General features: G+C 37.2%; 1 protein-coding gene across 2 annotated transcripts in view; it reads right to left on the bottom strand.

The window, feature by feature from the left end:
• The window catches only part of LOC102800754 (vesicular inhibitory amino acid transporter-like), a 56,618-nt gene extending 33,541 nt beyond the window's left edge, over window positions 1-23,077 (bottom strand). Inside the window, exons 1-2 of one of the 2 annotated variants that reach the window (XM_006811480.2) lie at window positions 22,593-23,077; window positions 2,248-2,412 (exon numbers count right to left, since the gene is read on the bottom strand). In XM_006811480.2, coding sequence (XP_006811543.2) covers window positions 2,248-2,412; window positions 22,593-22,599 — 172 coding nt within the window. In that variant the 5' untranslated portion in view covers window positions 22,600-23,077. Of the gene's footprint in view, window positions 1-2,247; window positions 2,413-2,814; window positions 2,883-22,592 lie in introns of those variants that run through there. The other variant, XM_085494106.1, reaches the window with a different exon arrangement.
• Window positions 23,078-25,767: the final 2,690 nt, after the last annotated feature.

The raw sequence follows: 25,767 nt of genomic DNA, 5'->3' as shown, positions 1-25,767 counted from the left end.
GCAACTAAAGCTAAAATACTCAAACATGACCATATTATTAACTTTGGGCTGAAATTAGAACGTCAATTATCTCGTTAAACCGCACGATCATGACTATACATTTTATTGCATTATTATGTTTCGTTTATTAAACCAAAAAGGATCATATCCGAAATACAATGGCAATATTATGATGTTAAAGTACTTTAGGCGATTTAAAATTCATAAATAGTTGTGTGCCTGATCTTCACTGTATTATTCGTCTTGTTGGTACGATCTAGGTTGCAAACACTGATGTTACAATTACATGTTCTTCCAATTAGTGTAATGTAAGTGTGTAATTATTTTGAATAGTCAATGTTCTGAAGTGTACTTGTGTATAAAAGATTTGTGCCCCTTATTCGATGGACACTCGTCAAAATTAGGGGTAATATTTTTCGCTTAGTCACGTGACTAGATTCATGGATTTAAGGGTATAATTTGCAATCAATAAACACATTTAGGAGTATTGCTGGGCTTAAATATTTAGTATTTTTTACTGAAATGTTCGCTGTAAACAAACGTTTCAAAATCACAGGTACTATCTTTTAAAATGAATGCCAAGAATATGTTTTGGGTGTAAATTCAAGATGGGTAGTGTTTGCATTAAACATTTTTTAGCCTCCCCAATGTTGTACGCGAACAGAGCGTATTCGGATGTAAAATTGAAATCCCATTTGCAAGGTTGTGTTTCCATCATCCGAGATATATAAACATTGTTTATTTCATTCTCCAATAGAGGGCGAATGCAACTGCGAGATAAATGTTGTTTTCTAATATTGACGCATTTAAGAGTCAGTGAGAAAACCGGTAGCCCATTACAAGCATGAATGTTAGGGTCATCGTTCGAACAAGATCGTTTGTGAAATCGTATGTTACTAGTATCATTATGGACGAGCCAGTTCTCGTCACCTACGAACGACACAATCTCCGCCGTGCAGTGCGCGTTCGGATTCCAGGATAACAAAAAACGCATTCTGCTTGCGTTGAATTGTTTACGTCGCATGGAGCCCATAGTAAGCATAACATGGCGCGAGGGATATCACCCTGTACGACGCAATTACCCTTTTTTTCTTGCGAAGAATGTTAAAATATTGTAAAACGAAAACAATGATTGTATCACTAAATGGAGAAAAAGGGTTTGTAAATTATTCATCAATGTGCTCCATAAATCAATAAATCATAAAGGGTTTATGAGATAATCGTCACTTTCAAGTTTATCATTAGGCCTCGTGGTAAATGGCCTATGGTTTCTCTCGACATTCAACCACGCATTATTTTACGTTTTATTATTTTAATTTGAGGTCAATAAACTACGGAGAATGAGATGACCAAACGTTGTGCGCGTTCTAGTCTTTCCAAAGGCACAAAACCCGTGGGTAAAAGTTTACACTAAGGCCACGGTGAGCTCAATATCTGGTACGTGTAAATAAAGTCAGTAAATTCTGAAAATTTTGTTGATTATCACTTTTCCTCGATTAAATAATACGAGCGATTATATCAACATTAAACAAGAATCCTTTCTCATCTATATGTCTCGCAATACACACAGTGATTTTAGACACACTGCGTTTTAAGAACATTTTGGTGAGACTGGGGTGGTCGATTAAGTATCGTTGTTGAGCGTCACGGATATCAATATTTTTATAATCATAATGTGAACGCACTCAAAAGACAATTGCATCACGAGATATTCGCCACCACTTGTGCATCATTTGCGATTTTGTCGAAATTCAACTTGCATCTAATTTGCATTAAATCGCGATTGGTCGTCGCGCAGCGCGTGTTCGAAATTCATGTAAATAAACAATGTATTTTACACGCGTTGTATACGTCGATATGAGTCCCATAACGAACAGGGCACGGCACGACGACTGCCGCCTTTTAAATATGCAAAAATTTGAACTGTGTATTTTCAAAGAAATTCAGGAGAAATTGTTTCCGTGATGAAAGGAGAAGCCAAATGAGAAAATGTACAGGACGATCTGCTCAAAAACCCCAGCGACTACAATGAGCCACACTAGCAGTACTTGTACGCGTGCACTAATAGAACGCCTGACTCATCGACACAGGGAATTCGACAATGACAGCTTGGTAGAGTTTTCCATCAAGATTATTCTTCTCGCATAAACGTCGAGGTGTTCGATGTCATTATAACGCTTGAAATTTTGTTATCGGGGTATGTTAAAAATGTAAACAAATCGTGTGAGCAACTCTACGATACCTTACCTTGCGTTTTCAGGTCCCCATCGAGAGGATGGTAGGCTCCTACGTTGTAGCGCTCCTCGTCTTCATCCGGTGGTGGGCCCTGATAAAGTTCAATGTGATTCAGTACGCCGTTCTGCGTTTTCTCTTTCGGCACAGTCGTCGAGTTCATACTTTTTAGCTTAATTGCTGAAATAAACAGACAAAACGGAGGGACGTTTTAACGATTGCTCTGTTACAAAGTTACATATTTTGAGCAATGTACAAGAAAACACGGCGATATGCAAGAATAAAAATGCGATGTCGCAATTTGTGAAGCGAAACATTACGCGTTCGTTGCTCATTCAACCGAATTAATGCTAATTCCAGAGAAGCAACCATAAATGTACGCACGTTTAAAGCAGATAGCATGTCCGTTTGCGACAATAAACTAACAATTCGCGCAGTTCTGACAGGTAAAATGAACAAAATAGCATTCTCGTGTTAGACCCTAAAAGAATTGAACTCACATTTAACAGCCATTCAAGCCGGAAGATAAAAAATAAATAAAAAAAAAAACCTCCAGTACGAGTTGTGAGGAATACCACTTACCGTTTACATGTAACTCACAAAACCCACTTTCATTGAACTTTTATGTCCGTTGCCACCCACAATGCACCATTTATCACATTAAATTAGCGTGAAATATAATAATATCGAGAGTAACCGAGAATAATAATTGTTAACGCTACTCATCTGTGCGGATCAACGGATGTAATCGACAGATACGAACTGCTCATGCGCAATGCACTGCGTACGTTTTCTCTCACTGATAACAATCTTCAAACCGTACAAATATCATAATTAACTCGTGGAGTACATTTCAACCCTTGGGCAAAGCAACTAATTGTATACAAATTAAAATGAGTTTACATAAATTATTTAATTACCTTTGTTATGAACCCAATAAGACAATTAGTATATTTCCACATCAAGAGGCCCGATTGCAGTAATAATGGGACACATCGGTTGTTTTACGTTGATTGTGTTAATATGCAAATTGGAGTAAATGATCATTTAATACAATTATGGATGTAACTGGACGAATGTAATCAGCATAATTACTCGCCGCAGGTGAAGCCATTCGGCAAAATATCTAGCTAGTCATTCACGACAAAAGCCTTCTTAAATCTACAATTAATTGATTTTATTCTGAAATCTTTATTTTATTAAACATCCATATAAAGGCTTCAATTATTTTATATAAAACGCCTCGTTGATAGTGGGAATGCCGTTTTCTTCTCACATATATTTCGGAACAAAAAACACACTTATCATATTACAAAGTAAAATGTTGAGATTAAAAAAAAATGTTTTATTTAAAAGTTTGGAATGATAAATGTTGGCCTTGGTCGAACTCAGCTTAATCTACATAAAACTATTGTGGGCGTAGTTTTAAGGGCATGCCGTGAATTGGATGTTTCAGTTTTAACCCACCAACCGTTTGCGTTTTCGAGCCAAACTGGAATGTTTTGACACGCTAGGGCATAAAACGAGAAATTTAAAAAACATTTTTTTTTCCAATACATTGAGTATTAGATTAGGCGTGAATGTCGACAACAATACCACTACCACGTGTACCTACACACGGCAAGTTGACGATAGTGTGAACAATCGTACCGCAAATTAGGAGAGCTCGCCTCCAGAATAATACAATTACGATCGACCTCTTTATAGTGAATTTTATAAAACGGTGATCCCTTTTTATTAATATATTCAATGCATTTGAACAATGCATGTATCTCCAGGCTCAGATCATGAATTATTCTGACGGTTTGAAAGAAGTCGTTTCATTATTTTTAAATCAAGAATTTGTGTTCATTGTCGGTAGTTGGCCGCGGAAGGAAGGCATTATTTCTTTCTTTTTGAGTCCTGTGATTTTTACGAAGATCGTGATGTCTTTTTTATGACATCAAACTTTTCATATTAATATTACAGAGAGCCGGGATTCAGTAAATAAAACACTGTCTCAATGAATTGGCTTCAGCAATAAATAACGTGCGTGAGAAGCAGACTCGTTTATAGAATTGGAATCGTGTTACTTCGTGGTGATTGTGAAAGCGACATGTTTTAAATAAATTAGTTGGAATAAATATCCGTTATTCCACTAATAGCTATGCTCTCGCCGGATCGTTATTACGAGTTCCACTTAGTCTGTCGGTTACGTTAGAAGTGTAATTGTTGGGTATGTACGCTGCTTTTACAAGCCGCTTTTATTTGGCCCTTAAAGCGTGGATGCGTTTTTTGTTGTTGATATTGTGTAATACCCTCGGTTGCAGTAGAAGGAAGATAATTAATATGCTGAATAATGTGTAGTGATGATATTCGATCCATTATGAAGCTGTACAGCTTAAAATATGGAAGACATCAGTATTAATTTTATGTCGTTTTCACAAAGAAAAACAAACATGTTGTTCCGCCTTTCTCGCACCCGCTCGGTATTTATAGACTCGTAGTGGATAAGTCGCCTCTTTACCTGCGACATTATTGTAATACCACTTCGGAAATTGAAGAAAACACCTTTGCTCCTTGAAGATGTTATTTTCAGGAAGCTCGCCTGGCTGACGCGCAGAGAATACAGTGTGTTAGTTGTTATTTATTATAAAGACAACTAGCATGCCCCGGTGTATGAATGAGTATAAGAAACAGCGGTGTCCATGACGTCACTGGGCTAATTATAGTCATCACGCATATTCCCTGTTATCAGTAGTTATTTAGTTGTCTTCACTTATTCAGGTGTTTCGTCACCTTGATATCCGGGAGTTTTCCTTTGAGACGAGTCGGCAATTTGCGTGTGTTAGTGTGAGTGGGGGCGGCGTCGAGTGCGTGTCGTTCAAGACCAGGACGTCGGAGGTGTTAATGGGGTGTCGATTACTGTGATGAGTAATTTGAAAAAGTCGACAGGTGATAACTGAGCAGACCACGGAGCAGTTATTATAATAGCCGTCGAGTCTCAGTTAATATCGGGAAAAGGTCCTCAAGTCGTCAATGAGGAAAACTTCACGATGTTGTTGCGGTATATTTCAATACCGTTTATAATCCACCCGCTCATAAGTAGTGGGATCGCTGCGAGACATGAAGGGCACATGAGCGTTAAAATACACACATAAGCGATACAACCTACAGCTTGACAGTTCATTCCTTACAACACTCATCCATAAAATGCATGTATGACTGATATTATTTTAACTTGAGTGGACAGGCGCTACTGATATTCTAAGAAATAAACACGATGGTTTGAAAACACCTGTCGAGTGTGTGATGTATACGTAGTCAATTCTCGTCGAATCTCGACTTACTGGAGATTGTAAAATAAAATAAGCAGAATAAGATGATGTGGTGAAGCTGACTTTTTCAAGGAGTCGCGGCATCTTTGAAAACGAACATAGAATGTTGTTTTATTAGTCTACGGGAACTTATGTGTTACTACAGTAGTTTCCTTATCTTATTGGAGTTCGACTGACACCATACGCCTCAGGGTCGCAATCGCTCCTGAAATGTCAAATTTGTTTACAAATGAGCTCTGTGGCCATGCCCGTGCAGTATACTTTCTACTTGTGAGGTAAAATAATGATGCGATGTCTCAATAAAAATAATTTGTAAATTTAGCCGAGACGTTTTTTGTTGTTGTTTTGTTATATTTTTTTTCCTTTATTAAAATAATCATTATTACGTCAGATTGTCAGGCGTTAATTATTATTCTCAATTGTCCGAGTTACCTTCAGTTTTTGCAGAACATTTATTCTTGAAATTCGCGCGTGCGCAGTCTTGATTTTATCTATCCGTCATTAATAATATCACATATATAAATTGCAGAATAAATTAGATTCTAGTGTTCAAATTTAATCATAAGCATCTCTAACTTTGTCATAATCATAAACATCTCTAACTTAACTAACTTTGATTTATGGACTGATTCAGTTAGCAACTTAAGGTTTATTTTAACTCATAGACAAAGGGACTAAGACTCGTGGATAGTAAACTGGTTTATTGTAAAACTCGTCCTCTACATTTGGTACACATCTATTTTTTTGTCTTTGCAGAAACATTAGGATAGCAACACCATCGTTCACGGTCGCTTTGTTGGTATTGTAAAACATTATTCTGAAATTCATCATTATATTATGAGGTTATTACCTCAAAGTATGCACGAAGACAGTACAGTGGCAGTATCGACCGACGCGCAGCGGAGGTCGATGCAACGGCGTACTGCCTGAGTACATACTTTGAGGTATACTCGTAATAACCTTATTATTATACATCTTTTCCTTCCAAGGATGCATCATGGAAATGCCGAAATCCAAAAAGTTTAGAATAGAATCAGCGAACTTCTTTGTGTGGAGTCAAACCCTGGTGGCAGCCATGTTTTTTTTTTCAGAGAGCGATTAGTACGCGCGTAATCATTCCATATTTGGAAATCGCATTTTTTTATATAGTAGGATGAAAATACCCCGTAAAATACCACAAAATCACGGCACGCTGTAACTTATGGCGTTGCGGTGATAGATGTATAATAATACATTATAATATTCTGTTCTGAGGCAATGTACTAACACATTGTGCAAGCATGTAATCTCAGTTCCAACATAAAGATGGATTTAGAACGCCACGTCTTACATAATGAGTAGTGTAAGGTGTTAGTAAAGCGACTAATATTACCACAATGCGAGTAACCTGAAATGTCATGAATGTCATATATATATAAACGACACAACAATATACCCTATTTATCTAGGTTCAAGCTTGAGTCGAGGAACTTGAACTAGAAATTTGGACTTTTAAAGTTATATTATTTTGAGGTAGTGGTGACATGTAGTTTAATAAATCTGGCGTATTGGAGATGGTCGGACTTTCGCGGATATTGTATTTCCGTTTTCAAGAAAATATTCGAAGTAGATGTTTCCGGTTTAGTTTTCTTTTGATCGATTATTGGCCGAATGTCATCGAAAACTAACATGAGCCAGTAGCACCGTTGAGTTCAAATGTATAGCTATATTGCCAAGGTTATTTGAATGAATTATTCATTTAACGAATTCCGGAAAGGGCCGATAGATGGTTTTTTAACGGATGTCCGTACATCTGACAGGTGTTAGTGACGTGTGAAAGTACTGGGTCATAGGTCACCGAGTCTCCATTTTGTCACCAAATATGGCGCCAAATGCCATATCACACAGACAGATCACTATGACCGCTGGAGCGTTGCTAGTGGCAGAGGGAATATTAACAACTCACATTTGTTCACGATTTGCCGATTAGAGTAATATGTCTTCAGTGAATGGTCCTTGAAAGGAAATGACTTCAGTTGGTTGACACGAACCACTAATAGTACAACCTGACCCATTTTATGAAGAGTGCGCGTTCGACTTGAGCGTGCGTACTACATAGCAACGAGATTGAACGCTCTTCGTCTGGGATGCGAGACGAACTAAGATTGTTTCCAATTCCTTTTTCAATCTTATCAAGGACATTCTCCATGTGTGCACTTTAAATAATGAAGTGAAAGTCAATCAGGCTTCTAAAAATACTAAACAAATCTTAGATTTTGAGCTTTTTAGTTTCAAAATGGCCGCCACATAGTACTATCATAACAACCATATTGGATTTGATAGCTTGCATTGGTTTTCTGAATTACATTGCAAAGCTTAGATAGTCATTCGCTGCAGTACACAAGCGCAACAAGTACTGTCGTCTTTACCTCTTGAACAGTTTATGCCATTTCTAACTCAGTGTTTGGGATCTGAAAACAAAATTGACATTCGCAATTTGTATACACGGTAAAAGGTATAATAAAAACCTAGGACATAAATTCGGAAGAAGAATTCGGTAAGAGATAAAATATTGTATTATGAATTGTGTTTATTATGATTTTTTATAGGTTATTTATAAACATTAATATAAATCATGCACATATTTACATACAGAAAAGTGTCTTTACAATTCAAAACAGCTTTTAATACAGCATTTATCATAATAATTGCAAAATATTGGATATTTATTTTGCCTTTAAGCGGAGTACGCTTGCATTATGTCGCAATGTACACATTGATTACTCTGAGCCCCCCCCCCCCACACACACACACACTATACAATTTCCTGAAAAGACATTAGGCAAATATTGGATTTGTCTATTTCTGCAATTGATCCGGATGCATTGCATTGTAAGCTGGGATACAAACGTTCACATTTAATTAAAATGATAAGACATATACTAGTAGTAGATACTATTTGGTAATCGTTGTCCTAAGTAACTAATCAAAATATAGCTAGACGTTTCAAGCAATGGCTCTTTATCGATAGCATAGAAGAAAATTTGATATTTGTTTACATTCAATTTTCTGTCCAATTTCTTCTGGTTTATTAACATATAATGGTAAATATATGCTAAGAATAGCAACGCAGTTCAGGGATTGTACAGACGAATTGAAATGTCTCCTTTCTTTTGCATTGATAAACAATGTGTCGAGCATTAGTACATTGTTATTTCTATTTTATTTATTGTTTGACTCTCCATGATTGTTACAGCTATCTTTAAACGAAGGTACATAAACACATAGTTTATATTTAATTTTTATATTTTTATATTTTGTTATTTTGAATATTTCAAAATAACAAAATATAAAAATTAAAAAAATGGAGCCTATACCTAGATTGCTAATATAGAAATTAACGCAAAAAAATAAGTTCGAATACACAGTGAGGTAAATTGTATTATAATTTATTTTTTTATTTTTTCTAATATTAATTTTTGATGGTCCGAGTCCTTCAGGTTTGCTCTGGGAAATGATTATGCATTATATAACATGGCAGGATTGTGAATGTAAATCCAACACTAATCCAATCCAACACATATTTACATACGTCAGAGTCCGTGAGGTCAACAGGCGTGATTTCTTTCGTAATATTTAGTGACAGCGGTATTTATTTCTGGCATGCGTTGACCAGTCTAAATATTAAACTGAACATAACACACGGACATCATATTGAACCCCACTATCTCGACATCTTAGTAAATTAAATGTAATTATTGATGGCCGTCTGGTGGACATTTATTCAAACCATACATGTAAGTGGGTGAGTGCCCTTTCCCAGATCTGAATGAAAAATGACCATGAAACGCAGTACATCATTCTGTTTGTAAAAAAGCCGATTTGTGGCAATTATAGGTTTCCAGATAAAACATCTGCTCAGCTGTATCTTGTAGACATGCATTAACCAGTTCGGTCAACATTTGGCATTTAGTTCACAAGTCAGTAAGTAACTCGACTCAAGATTTTCTCTTGTAAATCATGTTTATCAATCTTATGAAAATTGTATTTTACTAAGGTCAGGCACTCTTTGAATACAACGCCATTTTGTTTTATTATCAATCCTTGCGAAGGATGTCACACAATTTTACATCATGTTACGTCATGGAGTATTTTATCACAGGGAATCGGTGAAAACACAGGCAAATAAAGCAGTTGGTTTTTCGAGAAATGATTCCCGTCTGTGCGCAATTTGTGATATTGACGTGTTTTTCACTTGCGCTCAAAGTGACGTTTTATAGTTGCGTCACGAGCTCGTGCGAACATGTACAGGAATATAAGACAGAGCAAAATTATTCATTGTTGAACGTCCACCATCCGTTGTGTCCGTCATCCGTTCGTCACTGCTTGTGCATTTATGTCCTCGATTTCTTTCGTAATATGTACACGAGTGTACAGACATTGGCCATAACGTCTTGTTTATATATTTTACCCCCTCTCTCTCTCTAACAAAATACGTTAAGTGATCAACAAGGTGACATCAAATCCTGCGGTCACATGACCTCTCCGAAACCTCTGTCATACGGACGTTTTGCTGTAGCAAACGCTGTCACATTTAGTCGCGTTCCTATCGTATAAGGCGAAGAAATTATACACCAATACGGCACACGGTGCCATTTTAATGTAATCACAGTAATAAACGACTTCTGTGAAAGATTGAAATCACGCTGTTAAAAGAGTTGATTAATTTTCGCAACGTTGGAGGCTAATCACTGTCCCGTTAACTGTATTCAGACCTAGCGACAGGGCAGGCTGTTTAATAAGGACATCAAATGTGCAAAGTCGACGATAATTGCGCGTGTATTGTACTCTGTGAATGCAATAGTATGGTGGAACGTGGGTTTATTTAAGGCGGGTTCGATACGCACCGTAACTATGGCGGCGATTCTAAAGTTGGAGCGCTAGTTACAACGCATTTACTTGCATGTTCGCAGTACATATATAATATTCAATTATTTTGGAAAAAGAATAGTTAATCTTGATTATACGGGTTATATTACATACTTTCATGTCTTCATATAATCCTTAAGCTTTTTATTATGAATATAGTTTTTAATGGTATGAGGATGAGAAGCAATTTTGGCATTCCGGGGTAATGAAGCCGTACACATTACCAGTCTGTTGTTATATTTGAGGTCATAGGCCAGGCAGAGCATTCCACAAATATCGCATAGAGAAGCGTTAGCGGGATTCGCTGTTGTTACATTGGGTCCCTGTGTGATCAAATTAACGTCGTGCAAATAACTCGGTGAATTGCATGATATCATCGTTTAATGATCAAACCGCAGACATTGCCGACAATCCCCCCGCGCACCGTAATATACACAGACAACCATCAATTCTACGACGTCCGCCGCATATCCAATAGATCACTTCGAAAAAGTGTCAGGTGAGAGGAAGGTATGGGAGAGCGGGCCGTCAGTGTGCGGCGTGCGTGATTTTAGTTGGTAGTTAAATCTAAAAAGTGTTCGTTTCTGATCGCTTTATTAATTTGCAGCAGAGAGTATACAATTCTTTGATTCACAAATCATCAACAAACATTTTTGTCAACATGTACTGAAGCTAACTTAAGTAACTAACGCGTGCCCCCCCGTCCATCTCCACCTTTCTCCCACAAACAGAAGATGTAAGATGCTATCTAACCTTGAACACAATTGTGTCACTGTGTATGATCACAATCAGAGACGATCTTAATACTAACGAGGATATGCGCGCGAAAATGCTATTTGATTGAAAATTTTTAATTTATGTATATTACCGCCAGAAAGACTTATTGACATGCTCTGAAAGGACTGTCACGTAAAACGTATAGAACTCATCTGAAGCGGAGAATTGAGAATATACTTCGATCTTTTTGTAACTCAAATCACATATTTTTAAAATATCGGTGACTAATTACGGGAAGCCACCCACCTCTATAGTTGGCACGGTTGCTTGGTTTTCAATGATAAATCAGAGCAGCGAGAGCGTTACGGATTTGCTGATGAGGCAATATATCTAACACTGGCATAGAAGCTGGCACGATTGAATGAATAATAATACCAATGAGCGGAAATTAAGGTTTTATAAGCAACTGTACTTTTTAATGATCTCTAATTCTTAATTACACTGGCCAACGTTTCGTGGGTCCTTGAAAAAGTATATTTATCGTCAACGTCAATCGCCGTTTCCGTCTGTCAAACTTTGCTTCCACCTCGTCGCACAACAAGATGAGGGGGTCAATAAAATATCCAGTCGTAAACGTGGGAGACGGCTAGCATAGCAATGTTGCGGCGAGTAAATATGTGAATGACAAATTTACTGGACAACTGGACTAACAAAAGTCGCTGTGAACTAATAACTCCCCACGCCCGAGTAATTGATAGTGCCTGTTCAACGTGAATAAAATACTATATCCGCAATATAATAGTATGACTGAGGAAGATGTATCTGTGTGATGGGAAAACATACACCATTACTTTCGACATTTCATCATCTTTGTACAGCCACATCCGAGGACCTTTGACTCAATGTGTGGCAACGATGTGTGGCGTACGTGGGTTTTACCCAATGAGCTCAGTTATTAAGCATACCTTTTTTTAGAATGCCCCCGGTCGCCGTTAGTCGGTGTTATTAACTTGCTGATGTTTTAGCGCCTTTTTAGAGAACAGGGAATGAAGCTCGCCAAGATCTGTACTCTACCGGAATAATTCAGATATTTGTTGTATACTATTGCATTGACCGACTAATAAATGCTAAAGTTTTCCAACTTTAAAGTGAATAGAAATAGTAAACGACGTCACGGTACTGAGCTATAGAAGCGGGGTTATATGGGTATGTCCTACCTCCTGGTATTGCTGTGTTACAGGTGGTTCTCAATACTTGGAGTGTTATATGTCACACTTTGAACTTACCTACATCAATATGAGCAAACACATCATTATAAACATTAATCAATTAGGTAACGAAACGCGTAAAATTATGTATATAACAAACTCGCCGAAAATGCCGGTATAATGAATGTTTGATCGAATCTTGCGGCGCCCAATAAACAGCCCGAGGAATCGTTAAAAAATAAAACAACTGGTTTAGTAACTGCGTGATATAGAAATACGGTACGCATATGCGCCAATGAACTCATTTCATATAATGTATACAACTGTGCATCACTGACTACCTTTATGGTAGCACGCTTGAAGTCCGAATAAACATGCCTAGAAATTTTTATTTTTTAACTTCACGTTATATTTTCTCAGACACAAAACACATGTGAATGTACGATTTAAGTTAACACCATTAATACATAATGCCCCCCTCCCCCGCCTAATAGTACATATTGAACATTTCCTGTGCTTGAGATAACGATGAAAATTATCACCACAAAAATGTGGTATTTGTGAAAAATAAACCAGCACGTTTTCTATTTCTTTGCGGGTATGTAGCAAAAACGTGTGATCAATATGACAAAGAGGAGAGTAGAGTAGTCGTCACGATAGAATCATGATACATTAACAATTGATATTTTAACCTTCTTAAAACACTTTTCTTTGTCAATCGGTCCAATAAATCAATTCCACGTCAAAAGTTAATAGCATAACAGTCAGATTTGAGGCAGTAATAGTGTGTGTTCTCCCATCAAAAGCAGCTTTCAATATATTTTGATTGGCGGGATGACCTCCTTCGTTTAATGTAGATAGCATTAAATGTATCAGTTCCATTTCCACTATCTTTCACTGTGCCACGATGTCGGCTCCAAGGCATATGCCATTCAAATTGCATGTCCTTTTGTATATCCGTCTTTTAAGATGCTGTAAGTTGACATCAATAAGTAACTGGCACGAAATATAAGTGCAGTGTGTGTGTGTGCTATGTCGTTAATGGTAGTCCCGGAGGCTTTTTTCGGGGTCGTTGATCGGGTGCAAAGTTCACAGGGGGGTGGATTAACGAGAATGCTACCTGTGGAGCGTTATATATACATGTAGATAGAAGTAGATTGAATCTCACAAACGTTGTTTAACATGGCGTGAATGTCTATTTTGCAGTTTCGTTGCTTATAAAACATTGGCACTGCTCTAGAAACAACGTTAGCTGATATATGATATATGTTATGTTATGTTATGTTATGTTATGTTATGTTATGTTATGTTATGTTATGTTATGTTATGTTATGTTATGTTATGTTATGTTATGTTATGTTATGTTATGGTATGTTATGTTATGTTATGTTATGTTATGTTATGTTATGTTATGTTATGTTATGTTATGTTATGTTATGTTATGTTATGTTTTGTTATGTTATGTTATGTTATGTTATGTTATGTTATGTTATGTTATGTTATGTTATGTTATGTTATGTTATGTTATGTTATGTTATGTTATGTTATGTTATGTTATGTTATGTTATGTTATGTTATGTTATGTTATGTTATGTTATGTTATGTTATGTTATGTTATGTTATGTTATGTTATGTTATGTTATGTTATGTTATTCCTGCGATAAAAAAGAAGTGTAGCAGAAACCGGAAGGTAATGAGTTCACGAATCTGTCTATTAAACAAAATAAATCTCAAGAAATAAATGCGCTTCCAAGCTACGAAAAGACATGTAACCAATACGCTTTCTCAACGTAAACAGCAGTATCGTTATCGCACTCAACCCCGATGTCAATTATTCATGGCCATTTTATCTCTGGCGGTTGCGTGTTTGAGGTCAATTACAATATTAGACTAGATTTAACTATAGTTAATCTAATAGATACTATCCATACACTCGGATCATCGACAAACATATATTTGGCATTTTGAGCCGAATTCAGTTTTACTACAGAGCTTGATATTGCTTATACGCGCAATGCATTATGGGAGAACATCTTGGAAAACTTTTAACGCTCTAGAAAATGGCTAATTTGTAATTTTGTAAATGTTTTTAAAATATTAGGTTTCATATTTATAAAACTAAATGACATTTTCATCCGAGGTTACAATGTACAATGTTGAAATCATATGAAAAAAAAAATTACCAAAGAAAAATGAAAAATCGAAAATTTGTTTCTCGGAAGAGAATTTGATGACCCATTTTTTTTTCATTTCGGTAATCTATAATATTATATAATATAACTCACGGAGGAAATGAAATATCATCTTTAAATTCGGCTCGAAACTCATTATGTCACTTCGACCGCCATCCAAGGAGAGTCACGGTGTATTATACACGCGTTATGTATGTCGCATGGGACCCCACTCCGATTATCATCTTATATAAGCATCGGCTCCATGCCGTTTTTTGTTTTTGTTTTAATTGTTATCACTTGTTTATCTTCATCTATTTGGCATGTTTTAACCAATAAGTCGGTAGCACGTAATTAATATGCACTCGTCATCATTCAAAGTCACGTGGCATTGATTAAATAATGAATTCACTGATACTAGTGTTCCCATCTTCCTTATTGTAGACGCGCACATATCTCGGTGAATATATCCAATTATTTAGTGGTTATATAGTGTGAATCAATCAGTTATACTTTAATGTATAATATAATATAATATAATGAAAATCAAACATGGCGATCAGTGAACTCTTATGATGTAAGTTGCGCGTCAATGCGTACTTCTTTTTGCCAAAATCTACTGTAATCTCATAAAGGAAATAAATATCAATTAAATTGCTTCTACCGAAATTATCTGACACCAAATTAACGATGCGCTGAATTGTATAGGAAACGGACAGAGATGAAAGCCAGTAAATCAGTATTAATGTCTTCGCTATGATAATACATTATGGTAATATACCAGCGCCCATTGTGGATATGAATACAGATTAATAATAATGTACAGTAATAAAAAGCCTTAGTATCTTCGATGCGATAAGCCCCAAGCTTTGATGCATATTCCCTACATTCTTCGTCTTGAAATCAAAATACTTCCCAGAGTTAACCGTTAACGCAATCCAATTTGTCACTCCACTAGTTATTTTTCAAGTTTGTCATTCAATAATACTTCATAATACTCCGAGTTTGGCATATTGGTCGTCAACCGACCAAATCGGTGGAACGTAATCCCCAAATCCGTGAATCTGGCGTGGGCAACATATCGAAATTTGTCGCATACACCATGAAACGCACTCTGACATCACACCTAAAGCTGCATTGCGGTCATGTGACTATTATAAGATATACTAATTCTCTGACGTCACACGAATTGCGGGAACACAAACTAAGTTTTCAATTTACAGTGAGTGTTAGTTATCATTCTGATTTCTCGTTGAGTGTTTATTCGAATTTCACCTGCTAACACTTTCGTATGGGTGTTTCGATGCTCGTGAGTTCACACAACGCTCCACCTCTTTTCTTGGATAATGCGAGACCCGCAATGATTCATGGGTAAATCCTCAAATACGTCCCACAATTCACACGATTTCAGACCAACAAATATACTAGTCCCAGGACCAAAATAAAGCTATTATATATTAATGATCTCAAGGTCCAACTATAATTTCATTTTTATTATGTCTCGCTTATGATCCACTGCGTGAAAGTTGTTTAGTACTATAAAATTAATTAATTGAGCGAATCGTGACGGGCTTATCCAATATTTCCATTTTAATAACTGTCTTTACATGTTACGCCGAGATTTAATAAGCTTGTTGTTTGTCGTCCTTTTTTTTTTTAATGAAAACCTAATTATAACGTTGCATTTAAACCATGCGATTTTGGCACTACAGTATAACGCAAATATCGACGGATTTACCGAAATGAAAATCTCATTCTATTCAAAATTGGGTCCATGTAATTAATCGTGCTGAAAAAAAAATCGAGATTTTGTTACTCATAGTACAAAAGATAGTGGCAATTAATGCCTGTGTTTTTTTTATCAATTTCCGGATGAACTGAAAAGTCACGTGACCAATATAAAGCAACAAACAATAGCTTTCGTTGACAGTTTCAATGACGTGAGCTCATTATAGTTCGTAAGATCGAAACACTAATGTGTGAAGTCGCCACAATGCGGTTTATGACGTTTTAACGATTTGTTCGATTCATACATACATGGTTAGACTATTAAATCAGTGTCTTGCCCAATACTTTAAAAATACGGCACAATGGAGCTGTAACGGCGGTGTTTTCAACGTATTGATAACGTATTGATAACGTGTTTTTTTTGTGGTTGTTCCCAAAGATTGTTTTTATTTAAATGTTTTGCTCTATTCACAAATCGAGTTTTGCCAACATAGCTCGGTTCTATTGTATAAGTAGTCCCAGCAGGCCACATTATGTTTTGTGATGTACAACACATTTTTGTTTTACGCGGTACAGTCAATCAAGATCAGCTGACATAGCCATGTTCTTACTAACTTCTCTGAATTTATACAGATAATATAAATCGTGAATTGGTGGAAGGCGCATCGCCATGATGGAATTAATATAAAAAAACGACGAACACACGATATAGAAATGGTCTCAGCGCAGTTCAAAGTTTGGTGCGCTTTTAGAGCTCACGTGATACTATCCAATCTGAGAACATCTAAGAGTGACTTCAATGACTAGACTATACAGACTCAGGTTCAATCCCCATAGTAAACTGTCAGCGGAATTTACACGTATGGTTGTTATGCAGTTGTGGCTGTAGTTTTCAGTATTCCACGGATGTTCAAAGTATCAATTGATTGCAGTGTGCGCCATCTGTAGTGTCAGTGGCACATGTTTTAGATGGAATTATCACACGGTTGTCTAAAACTTGTGTCGCTTTCACTACGCAATAGGACTGTTAAAGTGGAATGATTTTGTCGCTACCGTTTGTATTAGTGTTCTATGTAGTTTTCGCTACCGTATGCGTAGATGACTAAACAATGGTACCTCTCATCGTGGTTCATGTTGTATTAAAAAAATATGTATTTGTCTCATTCAATATGATGGAAATCGCGTCACAGTAGCTATGTAAACACTAGTATGCTATTTTTTGTAGAATTACGTGTTGAGAGATATTAGTATATCATGAGATTATTGATGACAATTTGCGTATTTAGCGAACGTATCAATTCATGGTAATTTGTATAAACTAAATACGAGTTGGATATCGCTATTAAACACATAATTAATTACCTATGTGGAGGTCAATATTTAGTTTCGTTGACGCTACTATTTGGTCAATACTTATCTCTGTGGGTCAAAAAAACTGAATATTAACCAACCACTGAAGTAACTATTATATTTATTTATATATACATGAAGGCCCGAATTGAATGTCGATTCATCTACGTCGCTGAACTGAAACGCCATTTTACTTTTTGTGAAATATGAAACTGCGCACTCGATAGTTTTCATGAAAAATGCCACGTGGTGACATGTTAACCAATCGGGGGGGGGGGTATTTTCAATTCGTTAAATGCTTTACGAGGGGGATTCAAACCACAATCAGCTGGCGCACACGTGATAATAAAATAAATGCGATATTTACTATACGGAGGCCGCCATCTTGAATGCAGCATAAAACTAAATAAGAGTCAAGTTGTGAAAAGCGTTTTTCAGATTCCTACAAATCAGGACAAAAATGCCAATCTTTCACAGAAATACGGTCCGTTGGGGTAATATTAAGCCAACCGATTCGGCCGAATTCGTCGTTTTTGTGTGGAAAAATTCCTCAAATACGAACACATAATTACATGAAGAACATAGAACACTTTCCCGGGGTATTTGAAACCGAAATTGTCATCTAACTGTAAGGCCTTCGCTGATTGGCTGCTGAGCTGGAATAACAATTTTTACCACAGGAAAGTGTTCTATGTTCTATCTGCACAGGTAATAATAATAAAGATTTTGAATCTGATCTGAAAAATAAAATGATGTGCATCAAGAACCCGTAATGTCTAATGTATGTATCAAGTTTGAACGAAATCCATCCATAAATGCCAGAAATGCTTGATATTTGATGATTTTTTAGCACAAACATGACTAACATTCGGCCATTTTGAATAGAATCGTCAAACCAATATATCTGTCTATCTATGACATGATGTATAATGAATATTTAAAATTTGAACATAATCATTGAAAGCAAGTCAGACATATGGCGCGAGAACCACATTCATTAAAACAAAATGGCCGCTTTTCCGAATCAATAAAAATGGAATTGTTGATCCAACTTCACCTCAGCGGGATGTATGGGGTTTCACGTTAATCCGTCTGGAACATTGGGTTACTTCTCCACAAAAATTCCCTTAGTCTATATGAATGATTTGAATGATGCGAAATGGATATATATGATAAAGTGGATATCAAAGGCTCGGAACAAATGAAAGTTGTTACACTCGTTTAATAAATCTGATACTACGGGGTCACACATGAGATAACCCCTTGTGTTTTTACGGGTTCTTTAAAAACGTGATACGCGTTTGAAACAAATGTTATACAATGTGCAGTATCTTACACGTGTGGCCCACGTCGCGTGAGACCCACACGGCGTGACGCAACGATTATGGTGCCGCAAAGAAGACCTTTGTATTTCAAAAAATTATTTAAAAGAAAAAAAACCCACAAAAACAAAAATTTAACAAAATAAAAATACACACTAATTAATATATCCATAAACAGTAAAAAGCATGGAACATGATTGCGCCTCGGGCTTAAAGAGTTCTCCGAGTATTCTATATATTCTTTTGAGTGCCTTATGAATCATTTGATATAAAAAGCAAAATGCAAATGAGCAATGTTCATTAATATTTCAATTTTGGCCACAAGAAATACGCTTATTCAGACCAAGCTCTGCCGCGTAATCTATTGTGCCTTGGCCGCATTTGCGCTGCTAGGGTGGCGTCTTCTCTACGCCGATCTGGCGCGTATCGCGGAGAGAGTGCTGGGAGTGTAACTTGGAACATTTCGAGGTCAGTCGTTGGTTGGTGGAAGTGACAACGTTTTAGATGAGTGAGCGGTTGCTGTTGCTATGTCACGTGGGCGGGACAAAGTTTCGCTCTTGGGCCAATCACTAATAACAATTTAAATTTGATTGAAAGCTGGAGATCGGTATTTTCAAATCTTCATAAATATATTCATAGCTAAGGAACAGTCTTCTGCCTATCACTCAGACTATGTTGGCCGATATAATAGAAACCTAACTATTCTCTGAAGGCTTGATGTCATTCATCTGTACACAAACAGTAGCGACAAATTAAAAATATATATAAAAACAGCGTGCTTAGTTGTATTATAAAAAATGGTGAATTTTAATGATACTGTGACGTGTCACTGACCTGGGGATGTATTTAAACATGTCTACTACTGCAGATTAAAAGAAAGATAAAGACAAGCAGAATATCAGGGTTGCATCACGAATAGCGTCGCACGTGTTACTGTGTTTGTTTCCTAATGATGTAAAATACGACGCTACGCGGAATTTCCATTTCCCTGTACATCGTGATTTCGCCGGGTTGGAGAGCAACGTATAATAACATGTAACTCATAAAAAAATGTCTCAGTGTATCCAGTTTTACATTTAGGCTGCCTGGGTAGTACTCGTGGCACATCACTATCATTTGTCAGTGGTAGTACCACGCCACTCCGCCACTCCGCAGAGTAAGCGCAATTATGATTAGATTCAAATAAAAACAATGGCATGCAGAACGGTGAATACTTCTCTTAAACGCGTGTCCAATAATATATGCAAACCAATCAGAGTCATAGGTCTGGAGCAGCTCGGAAATGTACAAATAATTAGATCATTTACGAATCAGTCGCCTGACATTCTCGTCGGAGTAAGTCATCAAATCAAGTTTCTCATCCTCGTTCACACAACATTTTCGCATTGTAATGCCATGTTGTTATAATCACAGAAAAAAGTCACCCAAATTTACACAAATTGAATTACCCGGAGAACCAGCTGCGAACGAGCTTGAGCCTACCCATCGCCGATCAAAATTAATACCACACACGCCCAGCGGAACTCCTCAAGAAAAAGAACGAATCTGACACAACGAAGCGAATATCAGTGATGTGGCCTGTGTTTATTGTGAATCGGTGTCGTTCGAGTATTACGTACATACTACGGACTATACTGTCTCATCAATTAATCAGTATCCGCGAAGCCCAATAATCATCAATCAACGCAATTATATGCACACTCCACCAAAATCCATTAGATGCGTACAAATATGGATTCACTGCAACACCAACTCTCGCTTTAGTAAACCCACAGAAAATATGTGCGTCCGTGGCGAGATGCGTCTTCAAACAGCCTACTATATATCGTCATTTATTTCTAATTGAAAACTGTGAATGTGTCTTTTTATCTTACTCGAAAATTGGGTTGTGCTTAATTTGGATCGAAAGTGTTAAATGTTATCAGTAAGAAGTCCCATTAGTTGTAATATAGCGGCGTGGGCCATACATTAATCGTATCCACATAGGTAGACGGGCTTCGTTGACGTCGGTTGACACAAAATCCGAATACTTATGTATGAGCACGATATTTCGGCGTTACAAATAGTGAGGTCGTAGTTTTTATGAAAATTAATAATTAACGCCCAGAATGATCAACAAGTGTGTATCGTTTCTGTGTTACTCCGGGATGGATGCCATGTTAGTATTTTTGCGTTTCATTCAGTTGATGGGAAGGAAGGAGAGGGGACATTTTGATTTCAGCTTAGCAATGTTAACTTATTGACGTCTGATTCCAAAGTCTCTATACCGATACCACCATACAATGAATTCAGCGATAGTGATGGCAGTGCATACGCCAAACTGCTCTAGCTTAATGTTTTCACAAAATGACAAAAAACAAAACAAAAAAAAACAACACTTAGACTGAACCAGTCTGAAAATGATCAACACAATTTCAATATAATCACGAGCCACTGCAAGTGATTACGAGTTCAATAATCGCCACAAAAAAGTGATACAAAATGCCGACTTATTGGTGATTTTCCTTTCATTTGCTCGACGGTTTAATCAAATAACGTTGTTACGAGAAAGGCTTCGAGGACTGTAGGATGGAAATAATGCATAGGAGAGAAAGGCGTTCTTTTATCAGATAGTGTTAATATCATGTATGTTACAATTCTGTGATTATTCTGTGTTTACATTATATATATAAAAAAACTGGCCGCGATAATACTTACACAGTGGCGATAGCAAGATGTTACGTTGCGTTTGTATTCGTGGAAATAAAAGATACAAATACGTCTTATTGCTGGGCGCGATTTAATTACGTGTTTCATATTTAGAGAGAGAATGTTGAAAGATTAAAAATCAACATTTCAAGCACCCATAGCGCGATAAAGTACAAATCTCCACTACAAAAACGATCTTCGCTTTGCGATATACATTTACTTTGAAAATTCGTATTTCGTATAAATTTGTATTTTTCTTGTGATAATTAATTCGATTTTGTGAAAAATGTATATCCCACATAATCTTCACAATGAATAAATTTAATGACTATTTTGAACATAACGGGTTTCCTCTGCGTGGCTTTGCAGATTACCCACGGCCGTGATATTATTTAAATATTTTGTTCGCAGGGTTAAATAAAAATAAAATTCTCGTCTCGATTATCATTATGGAAAAACGCAGTTATGCATAGCGAACAGTCAGCAAAATATAATAATGTTAATAAAACGTGACGATGACTTCGAGTTCAGTCGCTAAGAGACTTACAATAATGACTGAATAATACAAAATCTGAATATTGACTTACTATCTCTATAACCATCGTCAGCCATGATTTCCCCGAAATTTTACCAACGGTAATAAATAAATGTCCGTGTTTTCATCCGAGTTCGCTCGTCATGTCACCCGTGAACAGCCTGAGCACACAGTAGCAATGATAGCGTGCAGGTTATCAGCTTACGAGATACAATGCTGTCCCGTACTCAGTTCGAGGCTGTGACTACAGTACGTGTCCGGCTCACCTTTTTAACTCACGTCACTGATTTGAGCTTGCTTTGCTTAATAGGCTTAACCTGGTCGGTAATTTACCACTAAATGAATGGACGAGGAAAATAACTGACTTTGATTCAATACTGATACCCAAAAAAGTGCATATTCGTAAAGTGTCTTACCTTCCATTCTAGTCCCACTGATGTCAACTAATCTCAAGATATCTACTAGTAATAATCAATGATAATTTCCACTTTCCGCACCGTGCCGCTTTCTTCTTGCGCTCTCCCCACCTCGTCACCCTCGGTATTATTGCGACGGGATGTTTCGTCAGACGCACTACCCGACAACTCGAAACTTTCAGCTCGTCGCTGCTGCCACCTCGTTTTCAAGAAATCTCTTCCCGAGTACTGATTGGTTGTGGACAACTAAAACAATTTCGTCGTCTGATTGCTTTGGCCCTAAAGGTTCACAACGTAATCCCTTGGGAATAAGATAACGCCACGGCGGCCTGCGAACGCACACGAAATCCAGTCTCCTCTTTTCAGTTGTTTTTTAATAGACAAGGACTACCCTAATGTAGTTTCCCCTCTGTTAATGGCTTAATTTGCTGCGAGATTGGAAAGCAAACTGTACTTCCATATGTGTTTTGTTCTTCACTTCATTCGCTGTGCTCAATAAATATATATATATATATATATATATATATATATATATACAATAACTAAAACTATTGGGTGCGCAAGCTCAGTGGTCGAAAACAACCGCGGTTGTCTTGGCAACGATGTTTATTTTTCTATGGCGATGAAAACGTTTTAAAACAGACACAGAAAGATAAATGCTGTGCTAATAGCAATATTAACCTCATCGTTATTGCATTGTTAATTCATCATTCCAATGTTGAAATAACCCCGCCCATGTCTCCTTATATGGCAGTATGCAAATATATTTGGCAGAGCCGTCCATTACGAAGGTATGTTATTTACTCAATAAGTGTAAGATCTCGGAGATGGGGCACAGTGATTGCCAAATATTACGATACGCCCAATACTTCGAGGTCCCCGAGAGATACTACCCAGTAACCCTTGAAAAATGATATAGAATATATGTGCTACCAGTACTCCCCCCACCAGAATCCTTTACAGGAAGCCAAAATAGATACTTTGCCCAATTCGGACAAACTTGCGAAAAATGAAAACTTTTTTCTCAGACTACTGATCTTTTTAGCAATTTTTACATCGATAATTTCACTAATGAATGCTGACATTCTAGACACTTTTGTTGAAAAGGGACCCCATTCCAGAAACTTAGGTTTTGGCTTTGAATTGTATATCTTTTTTGTGGAAACCTTCTTCTCGGTTTCAGATATAATGTCTTACTTTGACTGCTAACTGTAGTACTAGCATGTAGACATATTCTGTTTCTTCATTCAATTCACAGACGGTCCATTTCATCGGTCTTGGGCCCAGCTTGGGTTCAACGACCGGACCACATCGTTTACTCGGAGTACATTATTTCTTCTATACACGATATTATATTATCGATTGAACAGAGTAGCTACAAGACGACATCTGATGTAAAAGAGGCGCCATTCGTATGCATGAGTATTAATTTGAGTCAACACGGAGGCGGAGTCACCAATTTCTGGGACAGCGCCCTCAAAGTTCTGAAGAGGTTACACACTGTCTGACACACTTGTCCATAGACTACTTTCCTGGAAGTAGCAATATTGGGGTGCGAAAATACTCCTGCTTTGTCATGGCTGAAAATATTTTATTTTTGTGACGTCGATCGGTACATCCAGAAGAACAATGTCACGCGTGCAATTTCACGTTACACCCAAAAAACGGCATGCACGCTCACGAAGAAATGTGTTAACTCCGATCCATATATTGGCTGGTTCCCGCCTCAAGTGTCATGGCGTACCAAGCCACAAGAGGCCGGTAACTAGTAACGGTTCTGGCATTCTGATTGGTACTACACTTTCTCGTTGCTTGTTCCATTTCCCTTAGTTACCTGACGTCAGCGCTTACGCTCGTAGCCGTTCAGGGGTTTCCTTTTGCTTTCGAAAGTTGGGCGAATAAAAAGAATTGTTTTTTTTGTTATAAATTTTCACAGAAACAGCGAGGAATGTCAGAAACATCTCAAATGTGTAAATCTAAGCAGGCAGTATGTTTGAGCATGGCTTTATTGTAGTATTATAGACATGTTTACGCAGAACGGAACTTGGAATGTTTTCAAATTACGTCACTCAGTCACGTGCCTTCCGGCCGGAAAACCGACCCAAATGGAACAATATGACGATTACTCGTTACCTGCGTCCCACCTATCATTCGCAAAGGACGCCGGGAACCAGCAAACAAAGGGCTGTGGACGAACTCCGCACAGTTTGATACGCGTTACTTATCATCACTGCACAAAGCAGATTTGCATAGAACTCATTTGCATATTCGAGTATGTTCGAACTACAAGACCTTGGCGGTTAACAAAGTTATGCGAAAGTTACTTGGTTACTGTAACCACTTTAATAAGACGTTTCACGCCCTGAATCCGAATAAAATGTTTAGTGATTAGAACAAAATATACAAGACTTGCTTTAGAAAACTGCAATAATTTCCTAGATGCCAAAGCATTATAATGTACAATAAATAAATAACTTTATAAATTTACTAGAACCTTTGTGTTCTATGACTGTTAGACGCGGAAAATCGAACCCGTTCAAGCCAGAAATAGTATTGAAATATTCACCAGAATACAAGATGAACGGAAATGTTAGGAAACCCCTTTCAGTGAAATTAGTCTTTAATGTTTCTTTCCCAACTATATTCGTTAACAGAACGTTTCTTTCCTCTAAATTTCAGTGTATCACGTGCGCCATTTCACCACTATAACATTACCTCGCAAAACATAGTCCGCGATAAATGGTTCGTATTTACGTTTTTACTGAAGTCTGACATTAATAAATAGTTCGGATGTCACATACGTTTTTTTCCCACTTTTTGTAGTACGTTTTCAGATGTAACAGCTACAGAAAAATGGCCGTGCGTAGTGAGGTGATTGACCACAAAATAGACCATTTTCCGTACACAGCGAGAATCACGCGTTATGCGTGAAATCGAACGTAAAAACAGGACAAACAAAGGTCATAGCGTCGTAGTCGCGTCAAACATCGCGTGGGATTCGACAAACGCGAAAGTATTTCGGGGACATTTCCATGCTTAATAATGTGCATTTGATGATAGGCAATTTCGATTAAGTAAGGGCATTCGGAAGCAATATTCCTCTGTCGAAGATCGGCCGGTCAATGTAAGCTACGAAATAAAAAAATTCTAGTTCAAAATCAAGTCGTTCGATTTT

This window comes from Saccoglossus kowalevskii, chromosome 19 (assembly GCF_978046115.1).
Source record: "Saccoglossus kowalevskii chromosome 19, keSacKowa6.1, whole genome shotgun sequence".
In the NCBI taxonomy this organism is placed as follows: Eukaryota; Metazoa; Hemichordata; class Enteropneusta; family Harrimaniidae; genus Saccoglossus; species Saccoglossus kowalevskii.
Note: the sequence above shows the minus strand (reverse complement) of the source record. Positions and strands in the feature narration are given on the sequence as shown.